The sequence below is a fragment of the Rhea pennata genome, chromosome 13 (assembly GCF_028389875.1).
Source record: "Rhea pennata isolate bPtePen1 chromosome 13, bPtePen1.pri, whole genome shotgun sequence".
In the NCBI taxonomy this organism is placed as follows: Eukaryota; Metazoa; Chordata; class Aves; order Rheiformes; family Rheidae; genus Rhea; species Rhea pennata.
Window position 1 is genome coordinate 12,561,543 of NC_084675.1, and position 21,870 is coordinate 12,583,412.

The 21,870-nt window shown below is 34.5% G+C and overlaps 1 protein-coding gene across 2 annotated transcripts in view; it reads right to left on the bottom strand.

Moving 5' to 3' along the window:
• CEP89 (centrosomal protein 89) overlaps window positions 1-21,843 on the bottom strand; it is a 28,898-nt gene extending 7,055 nt beyond the window's left edge. Inside the window, exons 1-17 of one of the 2 annotated variants that reach the window (XM_062586764.1) lie at window positions 21,753-21,843; window positions 20,446-20,552; window positions 19,041-19,196; window positions 18,213-18,417; window positions 15,842-15,947; window positions 13,450-13,478; window positions 12,178-12,232; window positions 10,568-10,786; window positions 9,979-10,121; window positions 9,569-9,619; window positions 7,714-7,797; window positions 6,659-6,762; window positions 4,836-4,951; window positions 3,890-4,070; window positions 2,803-2,970; window positions 1,977-2,118; window positions 157-246 (exon numbers count right to left, since the gene is read on the bottom strand). In XM_062586764.1, coding sequence (XP_062442748.1) covers window positions 157-246; window positions 1,977-2,118; window positions 2,803-2,970; window positions 3,890-4,070; window positions 4,836-4,951; window positions 6,659-6,762; window positions 7,714-7,797; window positions 9,569-9,619; window positions 9,979-10,121; window positions 10,568-10,786; window positions 12,178-12,232; window positions 13,450-13,478; window positions 15,842-15,947; window positions 18,213-18,417; window positions 19,041-19,196; window positions 20,446-20,552; window positions 21,753-21,791 — 1,995 coding nt within the window. In that variant the 5' untranslated portion in view covers window positions 21,792-21,843. Of the gene's footprint in view, window positions 1-156; window positions 247-1,976; window positions 2,119-2,802; window positions 2,971-3,889; window positions 4,071-4,835; window positions 4,952-6,658; window positions 6,763-7,713; window positions 7,798-9,568; window positions 9,620-9,978; window positions 10,122-10,567; window positions 10,787-12,177; window positions 12,233-13,449; window positions 13,479-15,841; window positions 15,948-18,212; window positions 18,418-18,716; window positions 18,883-19,040; window positions 19,197-20,445; window positions 20,553-21,752 lie in introns of those variants that run through there. The other variant, XM_062586765.1, reaches the window with a different exon arrangement.
• Between the last annotated feature and the right edge of the window lie 27 nt (window positions 21,844-21,870).

A 21,870-nucleotide genomic window follows, 5' to 3' on the forward strand; every position in this document is an offset into this window, starting at 1 on the left:
TACTGAGACAAACAATTCAAATGGGAAAAAGTCTGAACTAATTTTGCTTTACTGTTGATTTGTTAACAGATAAAAACACTGACACAGGTTATTGATTTTTCTACTTCAAGCATAAAAAGTGTTTTATATAATACTTAACTTAAAAATACTGCTTACCTTAACTTTTTCTTCTAACCTTCCTAGGCGCACACTGCCTTCCACTATTTTGTTGAGAACACTGTGATTCTCATTTTCCAAACACTTGGCCTGCAAATATACAGCATACATAGCTAAGTGCAGTCATTACTTAGGGCAGACAAATACAGACGTGGAGAAAGACAAAGCTCTGTTTTGAGCTCCAGTAGTCTTTAGAATGAAAATAGAGAAAATCCTGAAAATGATTCTTATAATGGCTAATTAATAATTTATCAACAGACTGAATGCTAACTGGCCAACACAATTATACCTTAGAGCAGCTTTGTTTTGAAAGGATCATAGCTACTCAAGTTGTAATCCATATTACAAATCTATATAATTTTCCATCTGTATCAGAGAGAGCCATCCAGAAACTGTATTAGTAACGTTCTCTCAAAGGAGCCCTTGAAATTAGCAGGGTTTCATGATAGGAATTTGGCATGTAGCTTATGAAATGCTGCTGCCTTATATGACTGTTTCCATCACTTTATAACCACTACACTGTCTCTCTGATTTAAAAAGAGAACCAAAGACTGCATAGGCTGTAAACAATGAAGTAATTTTAAAACTGTAAGAGGTTTAAACCCTGAGGATTAAATCCACTGACAGCATTCAAGAAAAAGAACCAGGTTTTAGAATCAGCAATACCTGACTACTGTGAACTATTCAGATCATTCCTGTCTATTCCAGAGACGTATCTCCTTTCACAGAAAATCAAAATTAGATAGCATCACTGATATCTTTAAGCTTGGTGCTAAGTCAGTGACATTTTGATATATTGTGTGGCAGCTGAATCATATAATAAAAGAATAACTTTGATAGCTGCGAAGTCTGGATTACAGTTTGACACTATATCACTACCAAAATTGCTTTAAAGTATTCTGTTGCTCCCATGTTTCACTCTTACTGGATTATCATTAGGTTGTCATTATTCCTGCAAACAGTAAACTTAAGAATATCCATATATTTTTGTGAGTGTTTGGTTATTACAGGGTTCCGTTTTCTGGTGTTCTTTTCTTTTTTCTTAAGCACTCGTTAAACAGGAATATAAGCTACTCCTTAAGAGTGCTGTACCCTTCCTGCTCTCCTAGCTTCCCTGGATTAAATCTGCATAAAATGAATTTCAGCTCTTCAATACGCTATTTCAGAAATTCAGCTACTGAATTAAAAAGGAGTAAGGCTAAGGTAATAGCAATAGTTGAATGGAGTAAATACACATAAGATTACTGCATTTTGAGGTGTGTAAGGGGTGAAAACATACCTTTACATGTCAAGCTCAGTAGTGGCTCTTAATGACCATTAGGATCTATTTCAAGTAATCAAGTTCTTTCTTTGTACTTTCTAGGTCTTCCTCTTAAGCAACCTTAACTGATTACCTGACTATAAGATATCTAAAGAAGTCTAACTTTCTGCCTAGGTAGGTTTTAAATTCAGTGATCGAAATTAGGGACAGGTGGTTCTGGTTCAACTCTAGCAGGTAATAAGGGAAACTGTATAAACAAAAGTTTTATTGACACTGAAACATTTCAGTGGAAAAGTCTGTCATTTTATGGTCTATTTAGACCATAAAATGGAGGAACTTGGAGTACGGATGAATGATCTTTTCTCCATCAAAAACACAACTCAGTAGCATCTATGGACTCTGGGAGAATTCTGCTAGGTAATTCTAGTACATGGAGACTGATTACATTTCAAAAAATAAGCATCCAGATAAGGAGATTATTAAAATACAGATCAGAAAAAAACCTAGTGACTGTTTGGGAATGGAAATGCAGCCACATTTATTATTTAAAGGTAATTACCAAAAATATAAGATGGTCACGTTCCTGAGCTGTCTTCTCCACCAAACCAATAAGGCTGCTTAGATAGTGATGGGCTGCAACTTCTTTTTCTATTGCTTCTTCCAACTGTTGTTTCAAAAACCCTATTTTCTTCTTTAGTTGCCTACAAAATTAATATAAAAAGGAAAACCATCAGAATTCCATTATGTGTGCAAATCAACTTGCACAAGTCTCAAAAGAATTTAAATACTGTCATGTAATATATTGTCAAATAAAACACACTGTCACAGATATATGGGCTCAAAGTATTTGTGATCCTGAAAGTATTGCTGTGCATAACTGGGCTTTTTTGACTGTTTGTTATATGCTGTGTGAATAACAACAGTAACAATGATTCATAAGAACAATTTGTGCAATAGTTACAAGCTCATATTTCTTAAATATTGTAACAATACTGGGTTTAGTTTTCAAATACTTTATGTCTACCTCTGAACCACTCAGGTGCATTAGAAGGTCTGCAAGTGCTGGAATGCCATTTTTCAGATCAGTATGCAAATGATTAATTACTGTAATTACTGTCATTACAGATATAGTCTTAATTTCCATCTGAAGACAGAGAAGGAGGGGTGTATGAGAGTATATAAAATTTAGCAAAGTTCCTTAACCACCAGGGCTGCTAGATGTAACAAAGATGTGTTTAAGGAAATGCAGTTACTCTGCAAAAGGTAGAAATTACACACTGTAGGATGTGAGACAATATTTTTACAGATTCTTTTGCTATGTTTTTAGAAATATAAGCATTGAGACAATGAGATATTAATATGAAATGGAAAAGAAAGAGATAAACCTGTTTGTCCTTTGCTTCATTTCCAGCTCAGTTTCCAGGATCTTCTTGTCAGCTATGAACTTATTTTTCTCTAAAAGCAGTTTCTTGTTTTGAGCTTGCAATGATGCTATCTTTTCTATTAGATCTTCCATTTCACAACGCTTTTTCTCCTGTTCCTGTTGTAAATGACTGCCAAAACCAACAGTGTAGAACAGATGTTAAATAGATATCTACCTCACTAGAAAGACAAGGTGGTCATCTGAAGATATGAAAAAGGTTGGTAATTTTTAATATTTGGTGGTGTCAAAAAGAGATAACACAATATGATTACACAGCAAATAGTGAATGAAGCATAATATAAACAAAATTATTCAAATAACTTATTTGACTAAATTCTGAACAGAATTTAATTATAAAGATATTCTGTATAGTCCAAATGTACTCCCTTCCTATCTTTTTTTTTCCAAATAAATTATTAGCAATGCCAAAAAAGAACATCTGAGAATTTTTCAGGAAGGTACAGTACCAAGAAAGAAGCAATTTCTGCTATCCTAGACTTGAGATCAAATAAATTTATTGAATGCTTTAAAAACCTTTGCTTTATAGAATATACTACCTGACAGCACTTAGTGTCTTTTTTTCCATATTGTAAAGACTGGAGAAACTCAGTATTTTTACTTGAAAACTGCAGGATCCTTCAGATGTTTTCCAAAGATGGGAGCAAAAGAATGAGATTTTTTTTCAGATGCATCAAAAAATGTGCATCAGTGTCGACAAAATTAGTTTTAATAAAAATGATGTTTTTAATGCCTCCTCTTTTAGGTTTTAAAGAGCATGTATAGCAACATGTAATCTATGGTAGAAAAAATTCTACAGATACCTCTAGAGGTGGAATTTCTTTCTATAATTGTAACTTTTTAAAAGCAAGGTAACATTTTTTGAAATACTTCTTTTTTCTTTGTACTTTGCCAATAAATTGCCATAAATAAAAATCACTAGAAAAAGTTTGTGGTCACTTCCCATCTATCTACAAAGCAATGTGTACACATGTAAGAATCTGATTATTTTGCAGAATTATGCCTCTATAAATCATAGGCAGACTCAATACCTTTTTAAATCATTCACCAAAGCAAAGTGCTCCTCTGCTCCTACTTTGCTATCCAGTTTGGCTTTCAGCTCTTCACAGGTAGAATGCAAAGCTTCCAACTGCTTCTGGTACTCTGCTATTTCTTTGTCTTGACTCTGTTTTTTGTCTTCTAAGATTATCATCTGTTTAGTCAATTTTGAAACTTTTTTGGGGAAAAACAATAAACCACAGGCACAGCATGACTAACTCAATTATCTAGTAGAATTCCAGCTAAACTAGTAAGATGTTATTTCACAGTTGCTCATAGTGTTATGTAACAATTGTCAGTTTAAATTTTGTATTTTAACAGTTTAGATTTTGCCATCAAGCAATTTACTCAAGTGATATTAGAAGTAACTAGTTTTTTAAAAAAGTAATAGTAGTAAAATGAATCTTAATCAAGAAATGATCTTCTCTGTTAAATGTTCCAAATTCAAGCTGTGCTCAGTAAATACAAACCTCTAATAAAACAGCAACAGATAACAGATTACATATTTGACAGATACATGTAATTTTAAGCAATATCAGACTATAAAGGAGTAAAATTAAATGCTATTATCTATAATTAACTATAAGCAATAAACAGATTACAAAGTAGAAAATGCAAGTTCTAAATTAGTCACTTAAGCAAAATACTACTTCACAAATATTAACCTTAAAGTACTCTTAAATTATAAAAATAAATGTAGTTATGTCTATTATTAACAGTTCTGGTTACTTTTTCCAGAACAACTCAAAATGGAATATGCTACATAGTGTCAATAAGTGATACTGACATACATTGTTAGTATCAGTTGATATCCAGGGCTTGATTTCATAACAGTGTTAGTTGTATTCGTTGGTGCTTTGTAAACACATATTCAGATGCAAAAACCCTGCAGTACCATCTCTGACTTAGTTCAAGCGACTAGCAACTCGAGCATCTTACCTTCTTGAACATGTTGTTTGTGATTATCTTTTGCTTTAGCTTGTTGAATTTCAAGTTGCTCCATCAACAATCTGTTTTCTTCCAAGACTAACTTGGCCTGAGTTTGCAGCTGGTGCCTGCAATGGTGATTGGTTTGTAAATGAAATATCATTCAAATATGAACTTACACCCCAAGGAAAAAAAAAACACAACCGATCTCTAACAGTCAGAATTTATAAAAATATCCTTAAAACTCTGTTAAAAAACAAAAGTCCTCATTGAAAACCTCACTGAAACCCATGATAAGCTTATTAGACACGTGAACTCACAACCCCCATTGTAAATATCTATTTGAAATAATGTTTTAATCTTTCAACTAACTAAAGCAAGAACACTATAGAAAGAGGGAAAGCTACTTAGTTCACTTGTGCCAGATGACTTGGAGACAGCTATGCAACTAGGCACCTCAACTGTATTACAGTTTTCAAAACCTGTGATGAATCTTTGCATAGGATTTGGATCTATTTGGCTTTGATAGCCAGAAAAATACTGCCAGTGTTCTATCAGCCTGTAAAAAAAAGACTTTTTAAACAGAACTCTCTTGAGCAAAGAAAATAATGCTTTATAATTAGCATTAACTCTGCTTTCAAAGAAGCTAATAACTAGTCTTTTTGACAATAATGAAAGCTTAAGAAACTATTTGCTGTTTTAATGATAGCTAGAAAAGTTGAGAAGTATTACTCAGAATGCAAGCATAAATACAGTTTCCTTGAAAATCTCTGCAGAGATTTTGAGCTTGTAAGTTTAACTAACCTATTTCACTTACTGTGAAATTTTCTGCAATAGGCATAGGAGGGAGAACAAATGCGCATCAGCTACTAACAAATCAATAAAAATTTAAGTTAGAGGTTATGTTATTCAACCACCTGAGGCTGCATCTTCTCATCTGAATGGATAAACGTGAAGTGAAAACTGAGTTTCAATATCCACTCATTATTCATGACAGGAAGATCAGGGCTGATGTAAGATGCTGAACATTACAAACTGGAAGAAATAATGTATTTTTTCTCAAACAAAAATATATAGCCTGAAGTTAAGGTTGAAAATGGATCATGAATTTTACTAAACAAGTCTCTGAAGTATAACACTTAATCAAAGAACAAAGTGTATTTTCCACATGAAACTGCAATTTTCAAGTGGATATATAATTGAGATCATATTTCATCAACAGAGTTAAGCATAAGGAATGTCTCCCACCTGCATCCTAGCGTACCACAGACCTATATTGCTTTTTTTTGTTTTGTTGTTGTTGTTTTACAGCTTTTCTTCTAAGAACTCATAATCATCTTGTGATAAATCACTAAAACCAGTCTCTTACACATCTTAGTTCGCAACTAATGAATGCTTGGAAAAGGTAAATTGTTATTAATCCTCTTATGTACATTATATTATTTAATTTCATTAGGTTTTCATTGTTTTAATTCTTAAGCCTATCAAATTATTCTAATGTCATATACCATTTTGTACTAATGTAAAACTTACGTTATTGGCATGCTCCTACCAGGAGTAGAAGTTTAAGAGCTAAGTATGTAACCTGTAAGGTTTCAGACAGAATTACATGGACTTCAGATGCTAATCTGCACTTTCAGAATTTTACCTTTACTCCAAAATTATTTCAGGCATTGTAAATTGTCATTGTTTCAACAAGACAAAATCCTAACCCTATTAATTCTTCAGAAAAATTTAATTCACTTAAAGGAAACAGATTTTTTCCTTAATATCTGTAGTCTTAAAAGTTTGCATACAGCAAACTATAACTAATAATGTTTTTGATAATGACTTGCCATTCCATAGCGGTAACAGAGCTATTTTTATTTAATTGCTCATGCAGGTCTTCATTCTCCTTCACCAATTCTTCAACGCGTGCTTTAAAGTTCTTCATATCCTCCTGGAAGACAAAGGAATCCACAGAAATCTTTAAAGGTAAATATTTCGTTTTTATATCAACAAAAATACTTTTATAAATATATACACCTGCCTAGTCGCCTTTCTAATTCCCATGCAACAGAGTGTTGTCTTACTACTCATCTTTAATCCAGATATGCATAGTTAATTTCTAAATTGCTTCACTAATGTAGTAACATTTGGTTAAAAATACTATAATTATTTGAATTTTGTTATATTTTTGATACATGTCATTTGAGTTAAGCAAGTTATAGATCCCTAAAATATGGATTCAAGAAATTCAGGAAAGTAAGTTGAAGAAATTACCAAGTGATACTCTACATTTTCAGAATGAAATATGTTTTAATACATTAGGACAATACAACGGATTTACAGCAATAAAACTCTTAGTACTTTCCATTTATTTTATGGCTTAATTTTTTCCAAGTAAATAAAATACTTTGAAAAGATTCTGCTCTGAAGCTTAGGTAGTTCCTCAAATTTGGTCACTGTGTTCATTCTGAAGAAACTGATGGCTATTTTCAGATTCAGTGGCAAAAGTACTTATAAAGAACAACAAGAAGTGGCAGTTATTACTTAAATAATTAGAAATAAGTATTTTCTGATCACAAAAATCTACAGGCCTGTATTTGGAAGAGCAGCTATACAGGAATGCTGCATCTCTATTCTATCACTGACTGTTATGTTCACTCTGTTGTGCTGTGAGAGCACATTTCTTGTACATTTTAGCGTTGTGCTTTCTGGTACATCTGAGAAGGATGACAAAAAGCAGTCAGAGAAGCTAAGACAGCTCAGTTAAGCACATATGCAAAAGCAACACAAAGTCAATTCTACTCGTAGGCACAAAACAACTTTGAGCAAAACCCTTTAAGAAATTTCAACAGATTTATTTCTGCTTCATTGTAAAAGTACACGTTTTTAAATGGTAACTTGCCTCATGTGCAAGATTTAAATCATCCTTTTCTCTAATCCTGTCTTCATACGCCAACAGGAGAGGTGACAAATACCTCATATCCAACTGAAAAAAAGATACACTTCAACCCACAAAAATCAATTACAAACAATATTAATGTCCATATTTTATATGTCATCTTCTGCTATACATTGCTAGTTTTATGAGGTATTAAGGACTTTCAGTTGCTATTAACTCCAAGTATAGATGAAGGTGAAATCACTAGCTCACAACATAGACATAGACAGGATAATTTCAACAACATAGACATAGACAAACATAGACAGGATAATTTCAGTAGGCTCACAATTCAAAATATCATTACTTTCAAAGAGGCACAAAAGTGCTTAGTATGTTTTAGGAGATCATTTAGTACTACACAGGCTCAACCTAGAAACCAAATTCACGTCTCACGGGAAATGCACACAGAAAATCTACATCTAAAAGGGAATTAGCTAATATAACATGTCATTTCAACCTGAAAAAGTTATCTTCACGTGCATGCAGATGCATTATATGGAGGTATGATGCAATTTCATGGATATCAACTAAATTAATCATTCTTCTCTTCACTTAAATTACTTGTGTTCTTGATATATAAATTTGCCTTCTTTGTCTGTGCATGCACTCAGATCACCTAAAATACTTATGCAAAACGATGCTGCAGAAGCATTTAAGAGCACTGTTTCAGGAGCAACCATTGGAAAGGACAAAGATGGAACTTACGCTTACAGCTTTCACTAAAAAGCAGTTATTATTTGTAAGTGTATGTAACACAGCAGAATGTGGATGCTAATAAATATGAAACCAAACTAAAACATCACAGTGAATGCAATTAATAATAACCAAACATAGTCAAGATGAATTAGTAAGTGGGAAAGGAGTTTTTACAGTCTCAAGAGTTAGAAACTTAAGTTATTTCATGCTGCAGGTAACATATTCAAAAAATTTGCTTTGGGAGTTTTCAAATAAACTTCCAAATACTAATTCTAATTCACCCTCCCTAGTTTATGAGATCTGATATTATCATATACAAAGTTTCTGTAGCTTTAGTCTTAACCTCTTGTTTCCTAGATTTAAATTCAGGTGTCTGTCCAGGTCACCATGGAAAACTGGGCCCCTGAACCTGTAATGAAGAGATTCCACATTCTCAGTTTGCTACCTATTTCAGTACTTAATTATCATTACGTTGGTACACTTTTCTTAACATTAAACCTACATACTTAAAGCTAAGGAAATATGTATGCAAGCCTTGGATATTATAGCTAACAAGATGGAGCAGAGAGAGGACTTTCCTATTTCTGTATGGTTTTTAAGATCTGACTAACAATAGTAAAGGAAAATTTAAGACTGGATTATCACATGAAGGAGAAGTTGTTCCACATGTTACAAAGGCATTCCATTTCACAGACTGTGATACCATATTATCTATACAGACATAATATAAATTATAATGATATAAAATTAACAATTAAGCAATAGACCTTGAAACAGATTATATGCCAGGCAATATTAAAAGTGAAGATGTTCTTTATGATTCTTAGCATAACTATATTTCTACTTATTTCACATTTAATTGTTCACACTTGATCACTATAGGCTGCCTGTAACTTGCCATAAACTCAGATGTGAGCTACATACATTCATTGTAAAGTTTTGTCTTGCATCTAGTTTAACCATTACAGAACAAACAAATGCTTACCATATACTATCAGGGTGTAATATTTCAGTGTAAATAAATAATATCCTGTAAACATTGGTATCTTGGTTCCTTTAAAGAAATTTGTTTCTTTACTTAAAATGGAATCAACACAAGTGAAAATAGTAGTTTACTTACCAGCCATGGGGGTGGTGGTCCCTTCATGGGTAAACTTTTTAGTTTTGGATGCTAAAAGAGATTTTTTAAGAATTTGAAATTATTTTCCACTTTTGAAGCACTGCCTACTGCAAAAGTGGGCAGCTCACAGCTATTACCCCAGTCAAGCTTATGTTTCTAACTACATGGGTGGTGTATGCAACACACACGCTCACAAAGCCAACAAAAATAAAATTTCATCATTTTACTAATACAGGAAAAGGCCTATCTTAATACAAGTTTAAGATAAATGCTTCTTCTGAATTTCAGAAAAAAAGTCTAAAATATTTGGAGACTGTGGGGTAAAACCAGAGAAAATAATCTTAAGAACTCAAAGGTGAATGAAAGGACATAGGACATTTGACTACAAACCTCATAGTCAACGTTCTCACCTCTTCTTGGGACAATGGCCTGAATTTTGTTTGATAGCGACTTAGCTCTACATTCAAACGATGGACAGTCATTTTCAAAGCATCATTCTCATCTATTAGTTCTTGTGCTTGTTGTCTTAAAGAAAGTAATTCTGAAGCTTCCTCTAATAATAATAAAAAAAAATAAGAAAGAGCTCAACCAAAATTCAGGAAACAAAAGAAAAAGAAAAGAATTCTAAAGAAAAGAATTCTCAATAGCTAGAACCATAAAAAGAGAACGTTTCTCAAAATACTGTAATGGAATAAATGCATAGAACATTACTAATACAAAAAAGTCATTATATTATGAAACAATCAAGTAAGTAATGGCAGCTCTATCACATGTAGTTTATGAAATAACTTTTCTTTCATAATCACTTAAGTTTTCTGCAGTAAAATTTCTACATATATAGAAAATATTTACTCTTCAAAAATGCCTTCTGCATAGTTACCCACTCAAATCCATGAAGTGGAAACCTACTACTACAGGAACAGATTGTCAGAGATTAGAAAAATAAAACAGAGCTTCATAAGAGCTTATCTGGAAAGAAGAATGTTTCTCCTGCCTTACCTTCTCTGTGTGATCTCTCTGCAGCTTCTTTAAGCCTTATGTTTTCTTCTTCTAGTCTGTTCAGTTTTAACTGCAGTTCTTCCATTTGCTGTTTTGTTTCCTCAAATTTTTGGGCTATAGCCTGGTATGCATTGTTTAGAGACTGATTTTCTTGTTTTAGTTCTCTAAACTTCTCTTTTTTCATAGTCTCCCATGCTTGCCTTGACCGAATAGATATATCTGTAGATGTCACAACACAATGAGTTTATATGGTACACAGACTTGAATACATCAATATTTTCAGCAAATTATAATCCATTTTTTTTTCTAATATTAGCACTCTGCATGAGTGAGACTATGCAGGCTATAAAGCAACTCATGTTTCCCAGAAGATCAAGGCCAGAGAGAATGAAAAATGTGGATTTGGGAGGGCAGCTTCCAAATGAAAAGTGTCTGCAAGTTTCCATCTTCTCAAACACTGAAGACATTCCTTCCTTTAAGAGCAAAGAAAATATCAGCACACTTCCCGCTCCCTAGCATGGGTAACTGGAGAGGTGAGACAGGAATACTCACTGCAGTAACCAAAGTGTATGTGTCTGTATGGGCTGGTCAGTTCTATCCCCTTTTATTTTAATCACCTCTGCAATGAATGCCTTGCTCTCCTCCCCGCTGAGCAGGATTCAAGTGAAACCTCATGAAGCTTGAATAAAAGTTACTTAACAGTCCTCACAAAAATTAAATTTAAGATCACCTGCAAAATCAGGGATATGCTATTGCATCAGTAATACTAGAAAACAATTTCAAATTTTTCTTTACATCTGTATGGGCTTGTAAGCTTATCTTTTAAAATAAAAGCTGAGATTTTCCCCTTACCCTCAAACTCTGCAAGCTAGCATAACTTAATAGCACATAAGCATGAATATGACTTCCTACAGAACAGTTCCTTAGTATAGCAATATACGTGAAAACCAAGAACAAGTTCTAAAATAGAGTTCTCTCTTATAGAGGACATTTAATATTAATATTAAACATATGAAACATATTATATTACAGGCACTTATGAGCACTGTTAATTTCCTGTGAGAAGGCACCAGATATCTAAGCAGCACAAAGGGTTCAAAAACCCGTATCTCATCCATGTGATACATGTAACCTTGGGAAAAGTTCAAAGGCGCTGTGCTTCAATTTGTTGCATGGATGCAATAACAGAAATATGGCACTAGCTGAAGGTAGACCATGCATCACGTATCACCACATAGTTACCATTTCAGTTGCAATGGGATACTTTACAATGGTAACATTCTCTAGCATAGATGCATTTTTGAACTTGAAGGGTTCAAAAGTTCCATAATGGCTTTAATTTCAGTTGTTTACTTAAGACTTCAAAATTCATTCATATTGGAAACTATAAACAACCTAAACACCTAATATATATATTAAAAAAAAATGAAACTATTGCTTTTACACGTATCACAGAGTATTCAGCATTTTTTCACCTCCTGTACAGGAGAGAGAGATTTTTTTCCCCAAATTAGGTTTAGTGAGTAAAACCAGGACAATGTATTTTTATACACATGTGCATTCCTTTAAGTGTAGAATTTACAGTAACATCACAGAGATATCAGAAGTACCTGGGGATGGTGGAGGCTTTTCACATAGCAGTTTTTCAGCTGATGATTTTTCTTTCTAACAGAGAAACAAACCATGAGAAAAGTTGCTTTAACAATTATCCTTTCTGAAATGCACATGAACTGTTGGAGAACTTATGAAATACAACTTTTGAAACAATTTTCTTCTTTTAGGTCAGTAAAGTTTAAGGTTGGATTACAAACTGAAGATACATGACTGGTCATTCACCCATCTTGACATTATGTTGTCACTTACCAGTCAATCAGAATTTTTTTTCTGGGGAAATCTTTCAGTATTTTCTGTAGTTGTCGTAGATGTACAGTTCTCAAAATAATTTAATGGCTAATGTAAATGTTACATAGACATAAAGCTTCACAGCCTAACAGGATGGATCTTGCTCCCTCTTTCTAGTTTGTATAACATATGAGTCTGGAATAGTCAATTATGGTATGAACTGTCAGTCCATAATTAGGAGAAAATTGTATCCTAATGAATAAAAATGTAAAACCCCTTTGAAGAGTTTTGTTCTTTGAGTTTGAAAATTGATTAAATAAGTTCCTGCTGTAATTTCTTTGCTAATACAAAGTACTTTTTTCTAAATTCTAAAAAGTTCTTTCATCAGAAAAGAATTACAGGTAGAATATATACTAATGTATTTACTTGAAGTGATCATAACTTTCTCCACATTTTTGTAAAACAGACTGAAGTTCAGCAAAGATATAATGCCATGTGATTTCACACACTGAGACACTGATGACCAAATGACTCCAAACTCAGGAACATTTCAGAAGCAAAATATATGTGGTCAAGAATCTGAAGAAAAAGCAACGTTAGCAATAGAATAACTGTCCATTTTTGTAAGTAATGTTCCAGCAAGTTTATCTGATAAAGTAAACTTGTATTTTTTTTCCAAGCTTAGTAAAGGTGACAGTAGTCAGATAGGTCCAACAGGAAACATAGATAGAAATCTCGTAAAGTTGGGATCAGAAATTGGGAATTACCACCAAGAGCTCTCTTTTGCTGTAACATGCTGTAACACTTTCACCTAGTTTCTTTCCCACATAAGGAAGAACAGAAGATATAATATAATCCTTTATATACCTATGTAGTGGGATTTTCAAAATGAATGATTAGCTGTTCTTATACTCCAAATGAAGAAGATTCCTTGGTGGCAACAAATTAATTTTCTTCTAAGTGATTGTAGACTGCTCTTTATAATGCCTTTTTTCCCCCCAAAAAAATGCATCATAAATAAATTTTCATCTCAGTCTTACCTTTAAATTCAAGCCAAGACGTTCATTTTCTGTTAAAGAAAAACAGATCTTTGCGTAAGTCCATAAATTACAAGGATATATATGGATATGTAAGGATACATATTACCAATTGTAAATAATTATAAAAATTTCCTCCAGAAAGGACAAATTAGATAACTAGCTTTCACTTATATCTTTCATAGCCTATGATGATACTGATGTGAGAGCTTTACTTTACCTTACATGATAAAAAGAGTTGTGGAAGAAATTAAGTTGTATTGCTGTCTTCCTGTCATGTACTCTGCTATTCTTTTAGAATTTGGGATGAGGAAAAAAATGGAAGATTTTCATTAATTTTACTGGGCTTAGGCTCTATTGCATCTCTGAACAAAGACAATTGCAAATCTGACAGTTTCCAAGACCTGCAGCCATAGGAAAAAGAGGAATCAGAAATGGCTTCTATACCCTATTTTCATTTGTTTAATGCAGCCCATTCCCAAATGATTTAATCAAAGCAATCTATTATTGGTATTGTTTACTATAAAGCTTTTGAAATAACTCCACTGAAATAACACTGGGCTCCAACATGTATACAAGTTAGTAAAGCAAAGATTTTCAAAAATGGGTTAGTTATGCTGCTTCTTTCTTTCCAATAGCTATTATGGTGTTGCCATCCTCTGTAAAAACTGCATATTGCAGCTCTAGGATAAATGTTATGACTTCTCCTTTTCCCAGTTTTGAAATAATAGCAGACAAGACTGTTATGCAATAAAACTCCTGTGCAGTTAGATTGGTCTGGCTTACTCATCATGGCTTTTTCTTCCACTGTATTCTATTCTTGCTGTTGTTAAGAGAAAATAGCTCAGTGACAGGATCTAATCATGTACCAAAAGCTCTCTGATCTAATAAAACTAACCATTGCATAAAACTCATTTGAGAAGCTTAGTGATTCTGAAGGTGAGGTGAACCTGAGGTTCAATAGAAATTCAGTCAGAACATTTCTCTGTGATTGCAAATTTTTTCATTATCTGCTTTCAGAGCATGCTGAAAATTGTTGCCAACTTTGCAGGGCTGAGCAGTTCAGCATCCACGTCACTTCCAAGTCATTTGCAATCCTACAAAGAAATACTGTTCTGCTAACCTATTCCTACATTACATTGAGAGTATACCTAACCCACTGCCTATGACAGGTAAGAAAAATACAATGATCCCTTCCATTCAGAAGCATGGTGAGGGAGTGATGGAACTCTTTTGTATTATAAATAAGTGCTTAGTACATGTAAGAGAACAGTTGGAGCCCCAGTGCAATGTATTCAGCGATATAATTAAAAAAACAGGATCTAATTGCATCTTAAATCGGAGCTGTGGAAGATTATGTCCTTAGAAGAACATAATATCTATGTCAACTGAATTGAAGGTTCAAAAAGCAGAACCAGCAGAACTTGGCTCCTTAGCACTTAATACAGTATCCCTTTTGTTATTGCCAGCTAACAGACACTGACCAAACAGCACCTAGTAGAAAAGTCCTTCATACCAAACAGCTTTATTTAAATAGTTTAAACCTTCCAGATAAGATGTACAGAATATGGTATTCCATGTTTATTGGATACTTAATGGTTTTAAACTTTAATCTATTAAATTCTCAAGGCATGAAAAGAAAAAAAGAAAAGCACATAAGCCACAAAAGTTTATCTTTCAACTCAAAAATAGGTTTTCTGATAGCAAGCATATTTTGTAGCAGAGGTACTGGTAATAACAAGGACATAAATAAACAGAAGTAATAAAAATATCAAAATTAATTATTATTTTTAAAATATTCCTGGTTTAAGAAGTTATATCAAATTCAATGTAACTTTAATTATAATATAAAAGTAAATAATCCCAGTATCATGCCATATACATATCAAAAAAAAAATGCTTGTACTGACTTTCAGATGTGACATTTTCTTATTCAAAGAAAACAGTGGAATGAAAATGTTTTATTTCCTCATTTATTTTAAATGTTGGTCATTTCTGTTTTTATTGTGTTGTGAACATGGTAACACTCCAATAGTTTGCAGAGTTTAAACTGGATTTATTTTGGCACATATACCAACAGAAACACAGTAGAAAACAGCTTTATTATGCAAGACAGTTCACAAAACCTTTTATTCTCTTTTTTACACTGTCTGATAACAGATGTTGGGGAGTAGAGCATCAGTTACAGAGTGAATATAGACTAATTTCCCCTGTTTATGCAGAGTTTGAATTTCCTGTAACTATTAGAAATGGCTGAGTATTTAGCAGCATTTCTTTTTCTTAAGAAAAGGACATATCATTATCTTGTGGTACTATTAAATTTAATTTATCTAAAAATTATTTATTTCCCCAGCCTATAAAGTAAGACTCTTTAGCTTAAAATAAATTTATTTACCTTCTATTTGCACATTTGACTTGTTCACCAGCACCTGAAACTCAGTTTCATGAGAAGATGCCTCTTTCTTGTCAACTTTAGTGCTACGGGATAGTGGAAACTCTTCCTACATAAAAATAGGACACAACTTCTAAATAATTACCACTTTGTTAAAATAGACCATGGTAAAGTGTCTTGACATCTGTATGAAACCTTTAGTACAATAATGTCCTAGTTGCATTCAGAATAGTACTTCAATCCTTACCATAAATAACAGGAGATAGGGACCTATGCTAGTCATACAGTTCACTGGGCAATAGTTTTTGTCACTTTCTTCAGGCACAGAGTCTGGAATCATCCTACATTCACTTGTTCTATATCTAAACTTACTCATAGGACTGAGGAATTCAGATGTAATTCTTAATATTGTTTACCTTAGCTGTTTTTCTGTATTAGTCATGTGTCAGTGCTCTACATACTTCACATCCAGTCCCTTTTCTTCCTCATCTTTTTCTTACTGACCACTCCATCTTCAGCTAGGGATGTTTTCTGATTCCTTTCACATACATAGCATTGTATTGCCTCTCTACTACCCAATTCCTTCTTCCTAGTCATTAAAGTTTTGTATCATTTTTGACAGAGCCCCAAACTAAACTTTAAATGTGTCCTAGGAGTCTTAAGCTGCTCATTCCTAGTTAAGACAATCCAAACCCATAACATGGAAAAATTCACTAGTCTTCAAGATACAAGGTCACTTTTTCTGTGCGATTCTGAGTCTTCCTGTTTCTAGATAGGTCTCTGCTCATTAGCATGATAGTAACTCAGTAACTAAGTTTTTACCAAATGTAAGCACTGCACATTTTCACCCAAGTAAAATTCCTACTGCTTTTAACAAGTCCTAATAATCTTCATACTACTCTGTAAATTAATTATAATCAGGTAGCTGAGTGACTAAAATAGAAACTCAGCATATACTGAATGCATTAACCATCCACTCCACACAACTGTTGCACCTTGATAGAGTTACTCAGGCCTTAACCACCATTATTTTTATTCAGTAAAATAAATAAGCAGCTATTTGCCCATGAAATAATGATTCAAATAAGATGTAAATTATATTAATATTCTACTTCTGTGAGATACCCTTGACATATAATTTGCGTCCTGTTTAGGATCCCAGGGTAGCTGAGGTTTGCAGGACCACTGGAGATTGCCTAGTCTAGTCCAACTTCCCCCTGCTCAAAGCAGGGTTGGCTACAGAAGGTTGTTCCAGATCTTTTCTGGTCAGGTTTTGAGCATCTCCACAAGTAGAGACTCCACAAACTCTCTGGGCAACTTGTTCCAATGTTTGACTGCTCTCATAGTAGAGAAGTCTTCTCTTATATTTAAGTTGAATTTCCTGTATTTGAACTTGTGCCCATTGCCATCCTCTCACCGAGCCCCACTGAGAAAAGTATTCACTGATCCCATATACTTTAATCTCCCCAATCAGGTATTTATACTGATTGATAAGATCCCCTGTAAGCCTTCTCTTCTCCAGGCTAAACAATTCCAGCCATCTCAGCCTCTCCTTGTACGTCAGACGCTCCAAACCCCATTACCTCCAGTTACCTTAGTGGCCCTTCATTGGACTCATTCCAGTAGGCCTCTGTCCTTCTTGTACTGCAGAGTCCAGAACTGGACACAGTACTCCAGAAACTCCAGTTTCTCCAGTACTGAGTGGAAGGGAAGAATCACCTCCCTCACCGTGCTGGCAGTGCTCTTCCTAATGCAGTCTATGATGCTATTGCTTGCTTGCTCAATGCAATTTATTTTCCACTAAGAAAACTCCACCTTCCCCAAAGCTGCTTTGTATTTCCCTTTGTTTGAATTTCAAGAGATTCCTGTTAGCCCATTTCTCCAGCCTGCCGAGGTCCCTCTGAATGATCTAGCGCATCAACCAATCCCCATTTTGTATCATCTGCAAACTTCCTGAGAGTGCACTCTGTCCCATCCAGGTCATTAATAAAGTTAAACAGTATTGACCCCGATATTGTTCCCTAAGGTACACCACCAGCGAACGGCCTCTAGCTGAGCTGCCACTATATCACCCTCAGCATAAAATATTGCATATTTTACAATATATACATAGTATATATTGTAGTCTTGCCTAGTAAGAACCACAATACCAGTGTATTCATAACAAAAAAAAAAGCCCCTAATAGCAGAGATAAGGAATCTGTGAAGATCAATAAACAAACCTAACTCATTCAGGAGTAAATTAATTATGAAAAGTAAAAATTGAACAGATGTTTGAATACTAAGAAAAAAAATGTAAAGCTTTAAAAATATTTAATGTTTACTGTATTTTAATATAATAATGTAAAGAAATTAACCAACCTGAAAACCCTACCTTCTTATTTTTGCAAGGAACGGCATAAATAGCATTAGTGCTAAAGCTTTCTCCTCTCTTCTCATTACTTTGACAGCTAGACTCTGCCTCTTTATCTGCATCTGAAAGATAAGTATCCATGTCCTCCTCATCCTCACAATAATTGCCTGATATTTCCAGGGAATGTACAGGAGATCTTTCACTACCATCAAGCTTCCAGTTGGGCCTGCAAGCAATTAAAAGCACGTTTCAGTGTCACTTATTCTTAAAAAAAAAAAAGTACATGGTAGTAAGTAGAACCATCAGTCTGAAAATATACACAACAGATTAACAGCAGACATGAACAGGCATCTAAGATTCTTTAGCTGCAAACAAGGAATCTTATATATGCTTTAAATTAGAGAATTAACACTTGAGCTACATTTTCATGTCTAGTATAAAGAGAATGCCAGACTTGGAGATAGACGGCTGCTAATTCTACAACACAAAGTAGTGTGAAATAATAATTTAGCAAAAAGGAATTACCTAATGTGTAATTCAGATGATTTCTCAGTGATAAACTGCTTATATCACTGATAACTGTTTGGAAGAAATAACAGATGCCACACACCGTGTACAATCCAAATCTCTCCCTCTGATGGCTGCATGCATGACATCAGTTTATGGGAAATGGAAGAAGGATTGTAGAGACTTCAGACTCAATTTATGATTCGGAGAGAAAAAATTAAGTTTATGTAAATGGCAATAACACCAGGACTTGAATTAATTTGCTGTAATTCTTGGGTAAAATTTTATCACTACCATATTTTATTTTCAGTATAAGACACCAAAATAAAGAGTATACACTACCCCATTCTGAGCTCTGCAACTGTCGCATATGGTTCAAAGCATTCTTGTTCCACATAGGTGGAATCACTTTCAGAAAGTGATCGTTGACGAGGCTGAGGAATAGCAACAGTACGCCCTGTTAGTGTTGTTGCAAGGATAGCTGCTGCCAGAGCAGATCTGGAAGAAAATAGAATAAAACAGTGAAACAAAACTGATGTCTTCTGTGCTTCATATTTTATATATATATTTTTGCAGAATATCTTCACTATTTAAGCAAAGTAACACATTCAAAATTAACAGTCATCAGGAACACTGAAGGTATTAAAAGACTGATTTTAAATTAACTCCCAAAGCAAAGCACAAAACTGGGTGTGCTTTCATAACGTAGATATCTAAGAGTAAAATACAATACCTATCAGTTTTTCCCCAAATTAAAAGCATGAAAATAACTGAGTTACATGCCTGAAACTGACATTGATATTTTACAGTACTTAGCATTCAGTTTAGTCATAACAGTAAGAGTGGTGTTGAAAAACGCTGATCCATATTCTGCTATTTTGTACATTAGATTCCATTATTCCTCACTCTGATTCTTCTATTTATGCCTCTGAAGCTGCTAATAAATGCCAGTGTTGCAAACTAGGACAAGCAGAAATGCATAGAAGTGCCTATTTGAGGGATACTGCAGAAGGGTAAAATAAAGAGGAAAAAACAAATGGGACTGAAGAGTAAAGAAAATAAATGGTGAGGACCGTAACAGAAATGATAGCAACTGGGATCAAAAAAAGTAGTGAACTATGATCAAGCAGGAATGTTACAGACATTAGAAAGCAACCAGAATCAACTTAAACATAGAGAAAGCATAAAGCAAAAACCGTAAGAAACTAAAAATAAAAGGGAAGATAAATTTTTTTTCCCCTTATGTACCTTGACAGCTAATCAGCTAATATAGATTTTAAAAGTCTAATCAAACACATTCCTAAATGAAAACTTTTGAGTCTCTGCTTTTTTAATATGCAATAAAGTGACCTGTTTATTAACCCATTACAAAAGCACAAATTAAGTTAAGTTTCCTCACTCAAAGCGCTAGTACTGCTACAGTCCTCTAGTCTACTCTAGTAGCCAAATAAAAATGTCCCCAACGACCCAGTCCAACTGGGTCCAACTGACCCAGATTTGTAATAACTTTCATATTCAGAAAGGTCATTGTACTAATTATTAAGCATTCTTAGGAAAGGGAGAAAAAGATGTATCTTTACAGTTCAAAGAAGGGAACTTCCCCAATTAAAAAATATATTCTATTTATGAAAAGACTTAGGTAAGTACTACAGTTAGGACTCAAGTTTTCTAATCATGCTTTTCTACTATGTTATTGTAATAAAGTGAAATTAAATTAAGTAAAAATTTTTCAAAACTCAAAACCTACCTGGGCCTTTCTGGAGAAGGGTTTGGACTACGAGGGGGAGGGGTACGGGGAACTGCAGGTTTAGGAGCTATGGTAGCAGCAGGGACCAGGCCATGAGCTATATGTTTCTAAACAATTTAAAATAAAATTAGTTGACAACGACTTTAAGGTTAACAACTAAAAAAAAAAAACAGAAATGAACATGCACAAAAAATAACCATGCAAAATAATATAAAAGAGAAACAAATTTCATGCAATTAATGTAAACAAATGACATGAAATGGTTCCAAGTATAACTTCTTAATATGTATTAACAATTGCTAATGAAGGTTAGAAACGCAATTTACTTAAAACCTATGACCATAGGTTCTCCACCCACTGTATCACAATCTGCGAATATAGTTTTAACTTATGAATCCAAGTTTGGGTTTTTTGCTTATATATACACAAGGAAAAAAGTAGTAGAAAATAACTTTTTTCTAAACACTTGAACTCTGCATCATAGTAACAATACAACCCCCAAAAGAATCATTCAATCAGAAGTAACTCTCAAAGTAATATGAGATGGAAGAAAAGCCTGTCACTAAACACATCCTAAAATCACAAGGATTTAGTCGGGGGAGGGGGGAATAAATGATTTTTTAATCATAAAACTCCATGAAATTTGTTAAAAGGACAGCGTTAAGTACCAGCTCAGAAGAACTTTGATTACTATACTCTACAAAGAGTATTTCAAGTGGAACCACAGAACAGTGGAGGCTGGGGGGACCTCTGAGATCGTCTAGTCCAGCCTCCCTGCGCAAAGCAGGCTCAGCTAGAGAAGGTTGTTCTAGATCTTTTCCATTCACATTTTTAGCATCTCCAAGGGTTGAGTCTCCACAGACCCTGCGGGCAACCAAATCCAGTGTTGGACAACCCTCACAGTAAAGATGTCTTGAATTGCCTGCATTTGAGTTTGCGCCTCTTGCCCTCTCTCTGGGAACCAGAAACACTAGGTCGCGCTGAGGCCCACCACCTCCACGCAGCCGTTATTGCCTTCATGGAGCAGAACAGAGGCTGCATTTCAGGTATGGCTGCTCTAGATAATTTTTCCGTAATCATTCTTTAAACGCCTCATCGCTATCCCGTTGGAGAATACAAACTGGGGAAGGCTGCTGACTTTACAGGAAGCTTCACCAAATAACTGTGCTAATTAACTAAACGCAGCGTTACAGACTTCCCTTTTACTCAGCGTTTTCTAACCGCGCTCCCAGCCCGGACACGGCCCTGCCGCCCCTCCCGGCCCTCCTGCGCAGGGAGCGGGGCCCCCTCGGCCGGGCGAGACTCACAAAGGGGCCGCCCCGGCCTCTCCTGAGGCTGAACGCCATGGCCACCGGCGCGGGAAGGCGCCCAAAGGCCCCTGCGCCCGCGCGACGCCTCCGCCGTCGCCAACAGCCTGCCAACGAC